Below are 18,302 nucleotides of genomic sequence, written 5' to 3' on the forward strand. Positions count from 1 at the left end.
CAAAGTAGGGCCCTGAGGCCTTGCTGACACTTACAGGACCCACAAAGCCCAGCAATCCTGTTCTTGTGAAGGGCTGGTCTGACACAGGCATGCCAGCTGCCGTCACTGGGATGGCCTGGAAGAACACAGAAGGATTCAGACACTCACTGGACTGATAAGGATTTTCACTCCTGTACTGCCAGAATACATGAAATGAGGTACCACTGCAAGGAAAAATATGGGCAGAAAGATTGAAATGCCTTCAGGTAACTACACATAAGACCACTGTGCTAATTCAGAGCTAAGATAAATTGAAATGCTCACACAGACATACACTGGACTGTGGAATACAGAAGCAGCTGACTGACTGCAGATGAGACTTGGTATTTTTGGTTGTAAGAGACAGAATGTCTTGTAATGATTCTATGAATGAAGCAAAATGTGCCTGGCCAGGGCTTTTTTCTAACTAACTAAAAAACCAAACCCAACCAAACAATAAAACACACACACAAAAGACCTTTAAGGAAAAAACAACTCTATTTACATGAAGAAATATTAGAAATAGAACAATTAAAAAGAAATCCAAACCTCAAATACATTCTTGGTGATTCCGAGGAGGCCAAAATATGCTGTCCCAGTTGCTCCTGAATTCACACATATTTCTCCAACCTCATCAGCTTTACACAGGTAAGGAGTCCCATCCACCTTTACAACACACATGCTGGCTGCATGGAGGAAGAGCACAGTCACAGTGTTAGTCTGCTCCAGCAGCTCTGCCACTGACAAAGACTTTAGCATCAATCATTTGTCACTGCAGCAAAACCACAGCATGCAAGAGAGCTCACTTTAGCCTCCTGACAGCCTGTGCAATCTGCTCTCCAAGATTAAGTTCACAAAGGGTTTTTTCTTACAGCACTTCACAGCCTCCACACCAGCTGCAGCTGAATGCAAGGCACAATGGACTGAGGCAGTGCAAGACTCCAGATCAAGAAAGAAATCAATAAATCTACCCAGGTCAATACCAAATAAACATGGCAAAGCCAACTCTGCTGCCTGCACAGACCAAGGAGTGCTGGTGAAATAGATCTGAGGGTACTTTTCCAAACCTTAGAGAAGTATTCCAATTGCCAACGTCCTAGGTCTGAAAAGGTGAGACCATTATTCACCCTACCAATAGATCAACCTCTAAATTACCTTGGCTTCATAAAAATTACCTATCAGAACAATTAGCAGTTATTAGAAATTGTTTGGAACCATGCAATGATAACCTTGTGTAACCAAGTAAAGAGATGCCACTCAAATTCTGGTACAGCTTCTGGATATTTTATGTGTGAGCTAGATGTCTGGAATTAAAACCTACAGTATGAACTACTGGTCATGCAAAGCCCCACATTTTTCAATTTAGGAGGAAAAAATAAAACTCAGTGGTAAATTGGAACTGACAAAATAGTTTATTACTACAGGAAATAACTTGAGCAAACATCAGAACTCTGTAGGCAACACTTAAAAAATGATGTAAAGACAAGTGTTAGAAACTGGAGAAAGCACAGTTTGTGGGCATTAACAAATGTACAGCCCTCACTGCACTCACAAACATGGAAAAACCAAGGGATCAGCCTGCACTCCCTAAATGATGCTCCATCCACGAAGCCAAAGGACAACCCTATCACCCTGACCAAGTAAAAAAAAAATACTTACCAGTAACCAATGTATGGTACAGGTAGTCTACAGGTACATTCTAACAGCAGGCACAGTTCTGTCCTGCCAGGTTATACTGCAAGGCTGCCCTTCTGCAGTATCTGTGGAGCCTCTACTCTCGCTTCTCCTCCTTTTCCTGCTTCATGTGTGACATACAAGAGAGTGCATCTACCACCATTTCAGTCTCTCTCAACAGCATTGCATCTGAAAAAGAATTAAAGAGAAGGGAAAAGCAGATGGGACAGGAATGTACATGTGGACTGCACGGCACGAAGAACACAGATTCCTGCTAGGAAAGCTTGCTTTCCTCAAATGAGTCCACATGTACATTCTGACAGATGGTGACTCGCAGCAGCCAAACCTGCCAAGGAGATGAGAATCCAGGCAGGAGATGAGAATCCTGCTGTGCAAAGGACAGTGCTGATGCCCTACCAAAGAGTGGATTCAGCTCTGGATGCTTCAAGACTGGCACAGCAGGAATGCAAAAAGAATGCCAGGGGCCTGTACAGCAGAAGGCTGTGACCAAAGCTACTGATGAGGGTCAGGACGTGCTCTCTTCTTCCCTTTCCAGCATTTCAGAGTGGATCCACACACAGTGGCTAGCCCTGCATTACAGTCTTTAGGAAGAACTTCTCTTCTAGAAGCACAAAGCCTTAGGAAAAATACTAAAATGCCAAGATAAAATGCCTCTAAAATCACAGTGGAAAGTGTTTCCAGAGAAACCTCACCCTTGAGAAAAAACAGCATGTGGGGATATCAAAAGCAGACCTGAATGTCTTCCTGCTCCTCTGGAAAGGGAAATTGGCATAAAGCAAGCCAACTTCCTAGATGAGGATGAACACAAACCTAGACTCTGGAGGTGAACACGAGCATCCAAAGTGTAACATTTAAATTGGAAGACAACATCTCATCCCAAGTGTGCACTGGCACAGCTCTCCAAGAGAGGTTGTTCTGCAGTGGCTGTTGTGCCACTGTGTGACAGACTGAAGCCCTGAGGAACACAGATCTGATGAACATGACAAATTCTAAGGGCTAAGTGGAAAAGAGGTGCTGTTAACCCACAATCTAAAGAAAAAACCTGAAAGCTTCACCGAGTTGTTCTTAACAACTCTTTCCACTGAAGTACAGGAACCAGACCCCTCTGCAGTGAAGATGCACTGTGGTAACCACCAGAACCTGGGCACATGTTTGCTCAGACATGGACAGAAGAAGCAATGAAACACAAGACATCTGTGGGCTGGAAACAATGTGAGCACCCCAACATTTAGGAAATTGGAACCGCCTCCCTAAATTTCTAGAAAAGACACTGAATGCAGTCACGATCCAGAATATGATTCTGCTCATTGCAGAAGATCTTGCAGAAGCCCAAGATTTGATGCCAAAGTGAAGTTTTCTGCTTGAGTGTAACCAAGTAGCTGCTGCAGCAGCATTGTTTCTAGGAACCAGCCTTTGTATGATTAGAGGCTATGGGGACTTGGAACTTTTGGGTTCAAGACTGTTAGCTCTTGTCAAAGAAAAAACACAAGAAGGATCCAAGTAAAAGAATGGAAAGGATTAGTTGGGAAGGAGAAGGGAGACAAACCCAACTGCAGTTAACATATCCACTAAGCAACACAGCCAGGCTCACACTTAAGGTATAATGTGCTTTCAAGGTGACAGGGAACACAGCAATCACATTCCAGTTGATGTGAAAGGTGGAGGCTGAGAATGGGCAGAAGAAAAGAGGTTTGGCACTCTCCCTACCATCTTTACCAGTCCAATTTGAAAAAAGGAACTGAATGTTGTTGAGGAGCCAAATTTAGCAATGTCAGTCCCAGAGAGAAACTATGCAAAACAGCCCAAGATGGTCAACAGGTGGGGTAAAACATCATTCCTCTAGAACAGGATTCCATGGGAGGGCACACCAGATTTTCTCTTAAGAATTCCCATGCTATCTTTGAGGAGAAGATTTCTCTGTGGATGTTGGCACTTCCCTTGAGAGTCTGGTGATGGGCATTCATGGTAGATAATGAATGTGAAGGGAATGTGGCATCAAGAATGGCTGTGAGTTACACAGCAGTGACACATGACATGACCCTGGTGCTGATGGCTCTGCTGAGTAAGATCCCCTGAGCAGGTGGGCTCAGCATCTCAGGAAAAAAAAAGATATGAAGAAAAGGAGGGTGTGAGCAGACATTTTATCTGTGACCTTTTAACCAGGGAGTTCCTGAAAGGCTAGGGCAGACTTCCAAGTTCAGTGGGGATCAGGAGATGGAAGGAGGCCTTCAGAAAGAACTACAAAACCAAAAGCAGATCCAGAGCAAGACTCATCAGTCAGCAGAGGGGCAATGGACAGGTGGTGGTATGCTCTCTCCTGTATGCCAAACACCAAGCCAGAATGGACAAGGGCACAGCCCCCATGAACACTACACAGGGGAAAGCATAAATCTTACCAGGTAAGGCACAAGTATCTCCACTGTTAGAATGTACATGCAGACTCATTTGAAACTAAGTCATTAATTTTTTTCCTTTAGCACACTCCTGTAAGCAGCTGCTAGTCTTGTGACTTCCTTCATACTCCAGAGGATTTTTTAAGAGACAAAAGTTATCAATTATCCTTTATAATGAAATCTATAATGCATATTCTGACTTAAGGAATGTACAGGGAAACTTCTGCTAGAATTCTTAATATGTGGATAAATTGAAGTGAATCTGCCCCAGATTCTGACAGCTCAAAGCTAGTCAGAATTTTAACTGAGTTAATGAATTAAGTTGCCCAAATGCTACTTAACCTACAAGTAGTTTAACCACTTACCATTGTATTTTTAAATAGCAACAGCCATCAATTACAAGTCATATCCCTCTGAGGCACTCAACAGTACACACTGGACTGTTCTCCCCTCACAATCAGACAAGTCACTTGATGCTTCTTATCAAGGAGAAAGTGATGGTAGTGTTATCACTGCCTGCCAGTGGCCCTCAAATCCAGAAGGGTCCCCCAGATTTGCCAGACAATGCTCCAAGGGACTTTGACAAAGGAGAAGGGTTTTTCACACATCCCTCTGACTACTCCATCAGGCATTTCACAAGGACAGAGATGTATTTTTTGACAACTCATAAGGTTTTGACAACTCAGGAGGTGAAATTACTTAGCCATAAGCATACAGGGAACTTTTCCAACATCTTAAGGCAGACTTGAACCTGCCACTGAGCAGATGCTCTGTGGAAAATTAACCCAGGGGACTTACAGCTCCAACAATTGAATCTGAAGAGTAGCTGCAGGCAGCTGTGTATCTTAGTGTGGTCAAGCACAATCTGATGTGAGAGCAAGCCTACAGCAAAGCCAGGAGCATCCTGGGTTGGTTCTGCATGGCCTGGGTTTTGGTAGCAGGGGGCCATAGAGGTGGAGCCACACGAGATAAACTGATCCAAAGAAAGATTTTAACTGATTCTGCATCCAATAGCACTTTTTTGAACAGCAGCAATATTGAGTTTAAGCTCAGTAAGTTCACCAAAGGACTCATGACTACCTGAAGGGCATGCAAACTCGCTTCCTTCATGTCCCTGTGTCTAACCCATAATCTAAGGAAACCATTGGGAGCACAGGTGAATTTCAGTGAGGTTTCAAGGGGACAGCAGCAGTGTGGACACCCCACACAGACAGCAGCAGTAAATGCCATCTGTATTCAATTCAAAGCAGAAAAATCACTATTTTTTGGTATTTATTATGGACTTTCAAAACAACTTCAAATGGTCTTAATACAAAAGAAAAACTTGAGAGAAGCTACACAACAACCAAGTTACTTCTCTGCTTCATTCTGGTATGAAGTGCAGAGCTTCTGCTCAGCCTTCAGCAAAAGGAAGTTCTACTGAATTTAAGTTCAATAACAACTGAACCATTGACAGGGGTGGCAAAGGGCTCCTGGGGATAATAAGGAAAATTAAACACCACCAATGAGACTGGCACACAATGGCTGAAATTCTTATCAGCAGAGTGGGAAGCTGTCAACCTCCTCTGATTTTATCAGGGGCTTTGGTGTACAGAGAAGAGGTTGTTGCTGAAATCACACAAGATGAGTCTCCACTTTACCTTGAGTAAATGCTCCACAGAGAGCAGGGCTTTAGAACCACAGCTCTGCAAGGCAGGAAGTTCATAAGGAGACCAAGAATAGCAAAGCCAAAGGTGTCAAGGGCATGACCAGAATCAATCAGGTTCTTTGGTAACTACATAGTAAACCTGAGGGGTGAGGAGAGTTCCAAAAAATCTGAACTTCATCCTCTCCAAGCACACCAGAGCAGGTCAGGACAGGGCCTGAAGCTAGTAGCACAGACAGTGCCAGGGAGCTGCCAGCCTAAAAGCTGGAGTAGATGGCACCAAGTGGCCAGTCCTTCACCCCACTGCTCTCAGTCTTAGGTCTGGTCTGGCACCCTACCTTTACTAACCTTCTTCAGAGTGCTCTCCTCTCCAAATGCTGATCTCAAGTGAGAACAACAAGGATCAGACAAAGTCTCTTTGCTTCAGTTAATGGGCTGAGGAACAACACCCAGCTCTACCTAATTCAGGAACCACAGTGCTGCAAACAGATGTCATTGGGAAATAGGTTCATCCAGGTTACTCCTGATCACCTTCTTGTTCTCCATGGGCATGAGAAAATAGTTTCCAGAATGAGATGCTCCATCACCTTTGCAGGGTCTGAGATGAGGTCCCTTTCAACTGAAATATTCTATTCTATTCCAAAAACAATTCTGCAACAAGCCAAAAGCATTTGCCCATACCAAAATCTATGGTCATTCAGTTTTATTGAGCATGAATCTCTAATCCATCATGTGTCAAAACATAACTCATACTGCCTTAAAGGTATTCAACATTTTATTTATTCCAGGCACACAAAGATAACTTATTTGGAATATGCTGAAACCTACACAAAAAGCTTTCCTACCTCCAGGCATAATCTGCCCAACATCCTGCACAGTTAACACTGACAGCTTCTCCTCAGTATCCACCCTGATCACGCCGAAGCTCAGGCAGTTCATGGATAACACTGCTTTTCCTGGAGGGGGGCCACCCAGTTCAGAAGGTCTGGAAGACAGAAAGTCCAGTCAGATAGGAACCAACAGACCAATACTGGTGAGAGGGTCACTCAAACCATTCTGCTGGTTTCTCAGGCTTGGCAAGGTCAAGGAGAAGAATGGTTTCTCACTTTGAACAAACAAGAGTTCCAGACTTCTACAGGAACTAAATGAAGAAAGAGCTAAACCAAAACTCTCCAAAATTTCAAAGTTTTTTGTTTCAAGTTTTCTTGAAGTTGACATTCTAAAAAGGCACATTTTGATCAGAACTGCTATCCAAAAAAATCCAGCATATCCCATCCATTTGTCTATTAATAATTAAAGTATTTCTTTTTCTCAGAGCATCCCTTGCTATCTCTAGAAATCCAATGGCATTTCTCAGACCAGCTACAATTTGTTTTTATTTATTTTAGGCCCCTGTTTACAAATCATTGTACATAAGCAATTGATTGAGGATTCACCATCTTCTTCCTCCCAAATAAATAAGGTTTGGGGCCTTTTCAGTGAGGATGAGACCTAACTTTCCCAAAGCATGAAAAAAACACCTTTTGCCTGACTATTCTTAGAAAATATTAAACTTTCTAAAGAAAATAAAAAAACTCCCCCATCCTTTAGTGAAGGGGACACCTGTGAGCTTCACATTTCCTCTGCCCAGGTCTTTGGGCACCTCTATGTGGGTTATGGTATTTTCTGACTATCACCTTAACATGAGGTACCCCATCCCTGGAAGTGTTGAAGGCCAGGCTGGATGGGGCTTGGAGCAATCTGGTGTAGTGGAAGGTGTCCCTGCCCAGAGCAGGGGGTTTGAACTCCTTCCAAGCCAAAGCATTCTGTGATTGTATTTCACATTTCAATAGTCAAGAAAAGCTTCAGGTCACTTCTCAGAAAAGGGAATTACCTGCGAATAGCAACAGTTAGTGCCTCTGAAGAACTAGCACAGGGACAGATTACTTCTGGTCTCAAACCTCGGGACTGAAATACATTCAGGAATGCATCACAGGAAGATATTGACCCTAGGAAGAACCATCACATCATCAGAAACATTTTTGTAAACGCGGGAAAGCTTGAGCTGCAGGATTTCAGAGTGTGTGCTCACTCTCAGCACAGTTATATGAACACTGTGGCATTCATGTACAAACCAAATACTCTTTCAAACTGTCTGAAAGGCATTCCAGCTCACTGTAAGAGAGTAGATTTGGATAAAGAACTCCCAGTGACTAACACCTAAGCTGAATGAAACTCCCACCTGCATACTGCTCCTCTGGCAGCACTCAGCATCATGGAAAGCCCTTCAGGGATCAGAATCCTTTGTCACTAAAGGTAACTTGATGTCAGCCTCTTACACAGCTCCTACCTAATTGTTTCTTACAGAGGTCACAGCACTTAACTGCTTCTGACAAACTTCACAATTCTAGCAGGCCTCCAGCACTTGGCCCAAAGTGGATTTTATCTCTATCTCTATTTCTATCTCCATCTTGTAGGTATCAATTCAAGTCAATTCATGGAAGAGTATAGCACTAATGAAAACATGAAGTTCAAAAAATGAATGGACACTGGTAATTATAGCCAAGAAGTGCAAATGAATGTAATGGAAAAGCAGTGGCACCACTGGCACACAACAGAACAAACTGCTTAACCCCCCAAGGGTCAGCTCTGACACAGGACTTGCAATGAGCAAAGTCTTGGCAGGACTGGCACTCAGGAAAGGCATCCCTACTCACATGGATTGGCTCCATCTGCCACTATCAGCATCCGTAGGGAGCTCAGGCTGACGTCCCTCTGATCCCTCTGAGCCAAAAGTGACCAGTGCATATCACGGGATTTCACCACTGCTACACGGGCTGCAAGTCAAAATAATCATTATGCTGCATGTGCAGAACAAAATACAGAGCAACTATAAAATTGTGTCAGTGTTCTTGTGCATTTACACAAACTATGAAACTACACACAAAATTTATGAGACTACAAATGTAGAAAACAAACACCAAATATGCAACAACTATAACAGGTGTACACTCAATATCTCCAGATGGATTTATGATACAATTTGAATGTTTGCTACTAAGAAACAGAGATTCTTCAAAGGTCTCTCAGAAGAAGCCATCAAAATCACTCATCAGTGATCCTATGAGCACACAGAACACTGAAATGGGGTAATCAGTGTGAGACAAAGGCATTTTGCACAAACCATTTCATTTGTTTTCAATAACCCAAAGAGATGGGTGAATTAAAACAACCTTTAGGGTACCTTTGTAGGAGCAGACTTTCTGTATCCAGGAAAGTGGATTAACCTTCATTAATGCATAGGGAATACTGATGACATGCATCCTGTTCATAACACTCTACAAGAAAGAGATTCAAAAATAAACTTCCAAGTGGCTTAAAAAATATGGAACATGTAATAATACTTAAACAAACCCCCCCATCATCACAGCTACAGCTTAACTTTTACAGTTAACTGGTGGTGAAAACTATGTGTATACACTGGAAAAATACACTGCATAACTTACTGAAAAATATAAATACTGAAACAAAAACCATTGGAGAGAAATGACAAATTTCTGGCCTCATTCTGGTATCAGTACACTACCAATGAAAGCAAACTGCTGCAGTTTTTTGCCTTTCTTGCAATACTCACTGTTAGCACTCCATGCCAAAGGCCAGCCTCTCTTTTGAAATCCAAGACATTTGTTAGTGTTTCAGCTGAAAGCAAAGGAAAAAAAAATATCAGATTTAAAAGGCATATTTATAAAAATACTTAAGAACTAGAAATATTTGTTCAAGCAGCTCTGAAACTTCCATGACTGCTAAGAAACCAAAGCTCTGTTGCCTATAACAAACAGGCTGCTTAGGCTCCAAGTGGCTTGTTTTACTTCTTGCAATCATCTCTGAATTATGACCACTAGAGTAGAATATTACAAGGTATTTAACATCTTGATTCATTGTAATACCCCTTCCATCTGCCAATGAACTATGCAGACTGAAAATTTAGTCCTGAAGCAAACTTCTTCTGAACTGAAAAAGTGAATCTGTATTTGAAAGAATTAGAACCAGGAAGAAATATCACCATGGCTCTACTAAATTTTCTTGAATATTTTCTCTGAGGAATTTGAGTATCTTATGTGAGTCAAAAAAAACCAAATAAGAATCAAAGATTTCAAATCAAAGACTCAACCTGATTTTTGAGGGATATCTTGCATTGATTAGGTCAAACTTGCTTATCACTGATGTAGGAAGGATGTATGCAGGAAAATACTTGGTTAAATGGTAGCACAGATTAACTCTACACAGATGGCCAAAATCAAGTGCAGTTCTTGGCTGTTCATTGGAAGAACAAGCAGATCTCTCACTGCATTCACATCCCTGGGGAGATGTTCTTTTGTGGGGCATGATTAGGCAAGAGGAAGATCCCCTCCTTGATTACATTTTCACAGGTGGCTTAACGCTCTTTCACAGCTCACACCTTTATGAATGAGGGAGTTTGTCTTTCCCTTTGCAGGTGAAGTGACCATTCTGTGTCTAAAGTTCTCTGGAGACAGCAGACACGAATTGTCTGAAGATGCAAAGCTGTCAGCATCATTTTAAAGTTACACCTATCTAACTTACCTTCTGAATAACCACAGGCCTGAGTCAGTGCATGACAGTGTGCCAGCATGGAGGCATGAGATACAGTAATGCCCACTGTGCTGCCCTCTTTACTGGTTTTGTACTGAGAAGAGAAAGTGCATGCAAGCATTAGATTAACAGCAAAACCAAGAAAATTTACAGTAGAGAATTGAAAACATACTATGACAACAAACCCAGCTTCTTAAATTCAAAAAGCAAGCATAAAAATATATTTATGCCCACAGAATACACTACTATGGTAAAAAATCTGTTTTTCTAGTCCAGGTAAATGGTCCTGGGGATCCCAAAATGCTGATTATCCCCAGTCTTCAACCTGACCCCACACAGTCACTCAGCTGAGAGTCTGCCTGGCAGCCTGGTGGAAACATTCCTGCTCCACAGTTTACAACATTACAGCTGTCTCTTTGATTGTAGCCAGATTCAGAGGAAGAAGAGATGACACAAACTACGACAGAGTAGGCACAGGAGTTATCAGTGACCCTGCATCACCTCGATGTAAGCGATCTCGGCGCTGGCGTCCCGGACCTGGGGCTGCCAGTCCTTGGCTGGCTTTGCCAGATGCTTCCCATCAATCACAAACCAAATCAGACGAGGCCAGCCTTCAAAGGAAAATAAAAGCTACTGTCACCACAGTTCCAAACATCAGTTTTCCCCAGAATAATGACATGGGTCAAGCAAAAGCAAAATCCCCAGCTGGAGAGAAGAAACAGCACAGAGCACTGCCATGACAATCAAGGCAGCTCTTTATGTCTAAAACATGCAAGCAACCCAAAACCTCAAGCTTGACAGCAACAATGAATATATCTGCTCTTATCCATCCCATAAAAAATAAAGCCACACCTTTGAAGGTCACCACCTCGCCAGTCTGAGCTTTTGGGAGGCCTTTCTGACAGGCATCAGTGGTTAAAGCTAACGTGACTCCACAGCTGCCCAAAAGAAACCCAATCTGCTGACTGCCAGCATCCTGCAGAGAAACAAAGAAATAGCAAAATTACAAATAACAAAGCTCTTGGACAGTTTGCTGTAATTTCTTCATGTTTAGAAAACATTAAGTCAATTTATATCACAGGAAAAAACAAAAGTCAATCCCGTAAGACCTTTAAATGGCTGAGAAAATTAAGTTTTGCTTAGTGCCAGCTAAGATTTGCAGCAGATCTAGTAAGAAAAGCAGTGTCAGAAGCAATGGCTGTAGATCCCTCCACAACCCAATAGGATGTTTATAAATTCTGCTAAAACAGAAAACTGGTCTGGTGCTGTTTGAGTCCTGAGACACTGAGGTGCAGAGCCTATAGCTTTTTAGCTCTTTCCTAACAAACTCCAGGTGTGAAGGATTATACCTGTATTTCAGCAATTATGGTGTCTCTGCCTGCCTCACTACTCAGCATCAGAGCTGAAAACACAACCTTCCTCTGATACACTCAGTGAAATACTTCCACACATATTTTTGAAAATACTGAATTAAAATAATTTCTACAATTACACACCCTAAAATACTTAAATTACTAGCTTAATATTGCTTCCCCCTTTCCTTAACTGAACACTGAATATAATCCCAAGCACAGAATGTACACTGAACAGTCCACCTGATGCTTTCCAAAGAGCAGGCTCAGAAGGGCCCCATGGAAGGACTGTAGGATTTGGACACACACACACAGACATACACTTTGTTTATCAAACCATAAAAATGTTGCATGTGTCTGCCTACCTTTCTTGTCAGTGGAACTTCTATTGGGACAGGAATAAGTTCTGCCAGGAGACATCCATAAAATGCCACCATAAACATAACTGGATCACTATTAGGAAATACGAGAGCTACCTACAAAAATACAGTAAAATAAGAAAATTTTTTTATTTCTCATTTGGCAGAGAGAGGGGCTGCTTTTTAATCTGTGGAACAAAATTTTCACAACAATGTCCAGGTTCACAGAGAACCAGGCAGAGAAATACTAAGTATTGAGACAGTGTATTATCACAAGTCATAGTAATGATTAATTCACAAGATATTATTACAATATTTTATTCCAAGGCTTTCTTCAGCTCAAGCTGTTCCTCACTATTTCATCCACAGGGACCACTTCCAAGAGCAGCCTACCCGGTCTCCAGGCTTCAGCAGGGGCTCATTCTTAGTGGTCAGCTTGTTTAGCAGGGTATAGGCTAACTTCAAGCTTCGACTCCACAGCTTGCCTAAAGAATAAAAGAAGAAATTAAGAAGCAGAAACTAAAATTGTAACACTTTACTGGCAGATCTCAGTCCCTCACACATGCAGTAAGCATGATGGTATCAGAACAGTTGGCTGAGCCCAAGTACAATTTAGAACTTGGCTTCTTTTTGGTTTACCTCTTTCCTTTTTTTTTTTTTTTTTTAATTTTAAATGTAAACCAAACATGCTATTCTAAACAACACTCAAAGCTTCACTGCAGAGTAATTAAATTACTGCAGCTGCTCAGCTATATTTCCTGCATCCTTCATCTGTGAGAATGCAAACAATAAAGTTCAACATTCTAACAGATTATACCAGGAAATGCTGCAGTGAGCTATCCTGAAGGACAGAGTTATTTTCCCCAAAAATACAATTTACTATAATACTTCTGGGTCATTAATACAAACAAGTTTCACTTCCCACCATTAACATCCTGATTAGGCTCCTGAGGTATGAGTCTCCTCTACAAGGCTGTGCAAGAGGATGTTACAATGGAATGTCTCCTCTGGGAAACTGAAGAGTGCTTTATTAGTCATCTGTTTCTACCTCCCAGTTTACACTGGGCTATTTTTAGTGTTCTTTTATGAAAAAAAAAAACCCCACACAATTCTAAGAGATTTACAAATAGCCACTAGGAAAGAACCAATATGTTTTGCAATAAACATTTTCTCTTCCTTAACTTCTTTAAAAACGCTTTTCATATACAATGAGTTTACAATTTACATTCCTCCAGCAATCTCCAGCCATGTGGTCCAAGCACAGGCAGTCCCTCTGAAGCAAGGCAAGCTGCTGTTTCATGGTGAGCACCTAACTCCTCCTTGGGGCTGGCTCCAACACCTACCATAGGTCAGGGTATAAATGGCTTTCCCCGCGGTATCCAGCGCTGTCAGACAAGGGGCTTTGGACTGGGTGGTTCCCCAGCGCTGCAGGGCAGCCAGCAGGGAGGGGGGCCAGCTGGTCACAACCCCCAGGGGTTCTCCCTTAAGCACATTCACTTGGTTTCCTTCAGGCTTTGGCTGATTTGGGTCAGGCTGTTGCACTAAAACCAGAGCACAGTAAAAGGGAAATGTCAATCTGTACAAAATGGGTAAGTTACATTTCAGACTATTCCATGACCCATTCACCTCTTCCTCACAGCCATCACTACTCCTCCTCTGCTTTGTGATGATGCTAATCATCTGCTGGCTTCCCTTCGGGTTGGAAGGGACCTCAAAGCTCATCCTGTCCCACCCCCTGCCACAGGGGCAGGGCAGCCAGCAGGGAGGGGGGCCAGCTGGTCACAACCCCCAGGGGTTCTCCCTTAAGCACATTCACTTGGTTTCCTTCAGGCTTTGGCTGATTTGGGTCAGGCTGTTGCACTAAAACCAGAGCACAGTAAAAGGGAAATGTCAATCTGTACAAAATGGGTAAGTTACATTTCAGACTATTCCATGACCCATTCACCTCTTCCTCACAGCCATCACTACTTCTCCTCTGCTTTGTGATGATGCTAATCATCTGTTGGCTTCCCAAAAAACAGTGACCATCACTTCAAAGCTGTGATTCCACATCATCAAAAGACCAGAATTTGAATCTCTAGCCCACTTCTCTCTACTCTGGAAAGCTGCTGTTTTCTGCTGCTTGTTCTAAACATGTATTTCAATGAAAGCCTCTGCCAAGTCAAGAAGAGTTATCAAAAACAATGGCTTCAGTGACATCTGAACACTGATTTTTGCTGCACTAAATTCTCAACAGGAGATGAAAAATGACACTGTGCCTGGCTAACAATACATTTTTAAGGAAAGGACTTCTGTTAAAATCCTGCTCCAAGCTGCTCCAGAAAGTGAAGCATCTTGACCTTAGTTAGCAAAGTCCAGGCTGAAGTTAGCAAATGCTCAATGTAGACAACCAGCAAAATTCATGGTTCCAAGGGATGCCTTCCACAGTTACACACACCTCAATGGAAATTCATCTGGAGAAACTTCAGCAGAAGACCAGAATCACAAAGCATTGTCTCTTACAAGTATCAAACCAATAGCAGGGAACTCTAGTGGCAGCTGCTCAGAAATGTCCCACTGAGTCAGAAGGCTGAGTTTAAGATTATCTTCCACTTGTGATAACATAATGACCTCCCTTGCTCCACAGTACTAATTTTACCATGACTAGTTTTCTACTGAGAAGAGAAACCAACACTGGCTAAGTATCCTGTCATGAACCACTTATACAAGGAGTAAAAAATGTATCTGAAAGGAAATTAACCTTCAAGCAGTTCTTCAAAATCATCCACAAAAAACTCCTTCAGAGGTGGGCGCTTCGGTCTTTTCAAAGTGTTTAGCAGCTGCTGGATTTTAGAGGACACTCTGCTGTTCACTGGGACACCTGCCCAATGGAAAAGATTTATTATTTATCGTGTATTAACCCAAATACACTAAAACACACAACTTTCAGGTGGAACAGTCATTCAGGATGAGTACCTTGTTTGGAAGAAAACAGCTTTAACTAGTAAGAGTTTCAAACCATGGATTTATTTGCTTTCCAACAATGCTGTTACCTGGTTGACAAAGACACCTTCTCACACTTAATTTTAGCTTTTCAAACCACGGACCCCTTCATGAGATTTCAAGTGAAACACGAAAATGCTCTTTTCTCCAGCAATTGAGGTATTTACTACACTTTAACATTCATTTCATTCTGAAAGCATCAGAATGCTTGGAAAAAATGAGTGAATCTTTCAATATTTCACAGGGCTCGTAAAAACAATCACAACACAAAACATGTTAAATGCCGATTTTCATTTGTATATGTTAAATTAAATGTAAATATCTGTTTTTATATTCATCAAAATGTAAAGCTCTGAGGCAATATAAAATTAAGAAGCATGTGAAGATATATATACACAAGGGGACACAGATGAAAGGGGGAAGGTCTATAGTGCAATCACCATCTGCAGTTTCCAGAATGCTGCTGCTGTAGCCTCTGGGCACTCCTCGCACGGACGCGACCTGCGGGCGCTCGTGGTGCAGGTACTCCACCAGGCCAGTGGTCACGTCAGGGGGGGCAGAGTGGTTCTCTGCAGAAAGGCAAGACAGACACAGCAGCTCATCAGGCACCTTAAGAATCAACATAAAACTGCTTCTTACATGAGGGTATCTCACAAATCCTCACAGGGGCTTGAGAACCTCCTTACGACCCGGAGGCACGAGCCTGCTTTGCTTGGAGCTGTGCCCCACCTCCTGCCTGGGGAGCAATGCTTGGGGAATATCACAGAACCACAGGATGGCTCGGGTTGGAAGGGACCTCAAAGCTCATCTTGTCCCACCCCTGCCACGGGCAGGGACACCTGCCACTAGAGCAGGTTGCTCCAAGCCTCATCCGAACTGGCCTGGAGCACTTCCAGGGACGGGGCAGCCACAGCTTCTCTGGGCACCCTGTGCCAGCCAGGGCCTCACTACTCTCACAGGGAAGAATTTCTTCCTAATCTGAGTCTCTCTTCTTTTCTAATTTAAAACCATTCCCCCTCGTCCTATCACTAACTGCCCCTGTAAGAAGTTGCTATCAACATTCCATGGTTATAGAATGGTTTTGAATGGAATGGTTTAGGAAATGGCAGCATGTTTGAGAAGCATTTAAACAACAGACAATAAGAACAGGGAGACTGAAATATTCAGAATCCTGATGAGTAAAAATAGGAATGCAGCAGGGAAGAGCTGGAGAAAACACTGCTGCCCAGGGCTGAAGCTGCCAACAGCCCTTGGAGGACCTGAGCATGTCACAAATCCTGCCAGAAAAACTGCAGGCAGAGGGAGATCTGGGCAGTGCTGTGAAATACATACATAATCCTCCACCATGAGGCACTGATCAGCCCCAAGACAGCAAGTGCTCCTTGCACTGCTGCCACAATTCCAGAGCTGATACACAAGCCACAAGTCCAGTTCTGAGTGGTTTTAGAGGAGAAAAATTTAAATCCATTCCCACCCTTTCCAATGGAACTGACTGCAATGCCAGTGTTTGCACTGCAGAGACTGAATTCCTTTCACGTGGGTGAGGTATGTGAAGGAGAAAGTGTTAGTTCATCTGTCACAAAAATGCTCTGGGTTCAGAAACCACAGCTGTGTAAAGCTGACTTGTGGAACCACTGCACAGGACCCACAGAGAGCCCATGCATACACCTGCTCCATGCACATGCTCTCACTCTGTTCTATACATTTTTGAAGTTGCTTTTTGGCTGTTTTTTTCTTTTTCTCTTATGTTGCCCAAAGTACCAAACCAGAGGCTTGCTGCAGCACACAACTTGGCCACAGAGACAAGTGTACCTGGTTCCCTTTCCCACCTGACAAACCCTCCAGGACTAGCAATGTCTCACTATGTATGGAGAAAGAACTGGTTCAATTTTCAGGATTTATGCTCAGATAAAAAATGCATTAGCTTAATTAATAATTTGAGCATTTTATTAATCAATGCCCATGAGACCCCAAGCTATTAGTTTGTATCATCCAGGCACAGCAGGGTAAGAGAAGTGGTGAGGAGTTAAAAAAGAAAGTGTGAGCAGACTTGTGACTTCAGGAAGAAAGGTTAATTGATTCAGACTGAAGGACCTTTCCATTAGTGATGACAAGAGAGAGATAAATGCAAGAGAGTAGTGTCCAAAGGTAGAACAAATGGGATATGACAGAGAATTAAAAGCCATGATGATCTGTACTTCCAGCTGCTCTAAGAGCTAAGGTGGGACAGTTGATACAGTGACCTTGAAAAAAACCAGAACATACCACCAGCCTTATTCATTAAAAAAAATTATTACACAAAAGAAAAAAAATCCCCCCTGCATGAAGGGTTGTCCTTGCTATTATTAAGTGAAAGGCAAACATCTTAAAATGATGCACCTTTCTGTCTGACTCCACTAAATACTGTAACCTTGCACTTCCAACAGTGCAGTTTACTGCCTGGGAACTTAGCTTGAGCTCACCATTAAAAATGCAGGCTGGAGAAGATGAGCTGGAAGGGAACAAGCTGCTAAATTTAAATTCTCCAACATCTCAAAACTGTGAAGAGCTATTCAGTACATAACCAAAACACAGAATATTTCAGTAGGGCATGGCAATTAAGATATGTAAGATGCTTTTCAGATTGCTGATATCAGCACACTATCTGAAAAATAAATAAACTCATCTCCTATGCTCTAGGAGAAATTAAAGCCCCTTTTAGAAAGTATGTGAGTATTTATCAAGAGTCATAAAAGTTTGCAGTGTAAGAACTGAGTCAGTTTTCATATTCTTGTGAGCTAGGAAAATACATGCACACAGGAAAAATGTCCCAACTGAACTGATAGAGGCCATGCATGAATGTTAGGAATGAAAACTGATAGAACATGCCAAGCATTGCAGAAATGAGGAAGACCATTCTTATGTAAAAATGCATCTAATTTTTTTTTTTTTTTGTCAAAGGCACTGGAAATTTTATCTTTATAAATATTTTTAATAGATCAGCTCTTAAAAATCCCTGAGCTTCCTTCCTTCTAGATACTACAATTATTTCCCATTGATGAAATTTTAAACCTGCATGCAGCCCAACATTCAGCTGCTGAAATGCTGGACTCTGATCTCTTCAGTAAGGCCTTGATTTTGCACACAAGGTATTGATTTTGCAGGTTGTTGATTAAACAGTCCTGACAGACAGGTCTATCTGGCCTGGGGCACGAGACACAACAAAATGCTCTGCTACATTTTGGGTATCTTCTAAGTTTTTACAGCTATACTAAGAATTTCATCAATG

General features: G+C 42.3%; 1 protein-coding gene across 2 annotated transcripts in view; it reads right to left on the reverse strand.

The window, feature by feature from the left end:
- The window catches only part of DIP2A (disco interacting protein 2 homolog A), a 60,309-nt gene that overhangs the window by 16,494 nt on the left and 25,513 nt on the right, over positions 1-18,302 (reverse strand). The window contains exons 6-20 of one of the 2 annotated variants that reach the window (XM_059868347.1): positions 15,475-15,603; positions 14,793-14,912; positions 13,396-13,593; positions 12,446-12,537; positions 12,059-12,169; positions 11,194-11,317; positions 10,843-10,952; positions 10,333-10,435; positions 9,365-9,429; positions 8,975-9,068; positions 8,448-8,567; positions 7,625-7,739; positions 6,597-6,736; positions 568-704; positions 35-115 (exon numbers count right to left, since the gene is read on the reverse strand). In XM_059868347.1, the coding sequence (XP_059724330.1) occupies positions 35-115; positions 568-704; positions 6,597-6,736; positions 7,625-7,739; positions 8,448-8,567; positions 8,975-9,068; positions 9,365-9,429; positions 10,333-10,435; positions 10,843-10,952; positions 11,194-11,317; positions 12,059-12,169; positions 12,446-12,537; positions 13,396-13,593; positions 14,793-14,912; positions 15,475-15,603 (1,739 nt within the window). Of the gene's footprint in view, positions 1-34; positions 116-567; positions 705-6,596; positions 6,737-7,624; positions 7,740-8,447; positions 8,568-8,974; positions 9,069-9,364; positions 9,430-10,332; positions 10,436-10,842; positions 10,953-11,193; positions 11,318-12,058; positions 12,170-12,445; positions 12,538-13,395; positions 13,790-14,792; positions 14,913-15,474; positions 15,604-18,302 lie in introns of those variants that run through there. The other variant, XM_059868346.1, reaches the window with a different exon arrangement.

Source organism: Haemorhous mexicanus, chromosome 26 (genome assembly GCF_027477595.1).
Source record: "Haemorhous mexicanus isolate bHaeMex1 chromosome 26, bHaeMex1.pri, whole genome shotgun sequence".
Lineage (NCBI taxonomy): Eukaryota > Metazoa > Chordata > Aves > Passeriformes > Fringillidae > Haemorhous > Haemorhous mexicanus.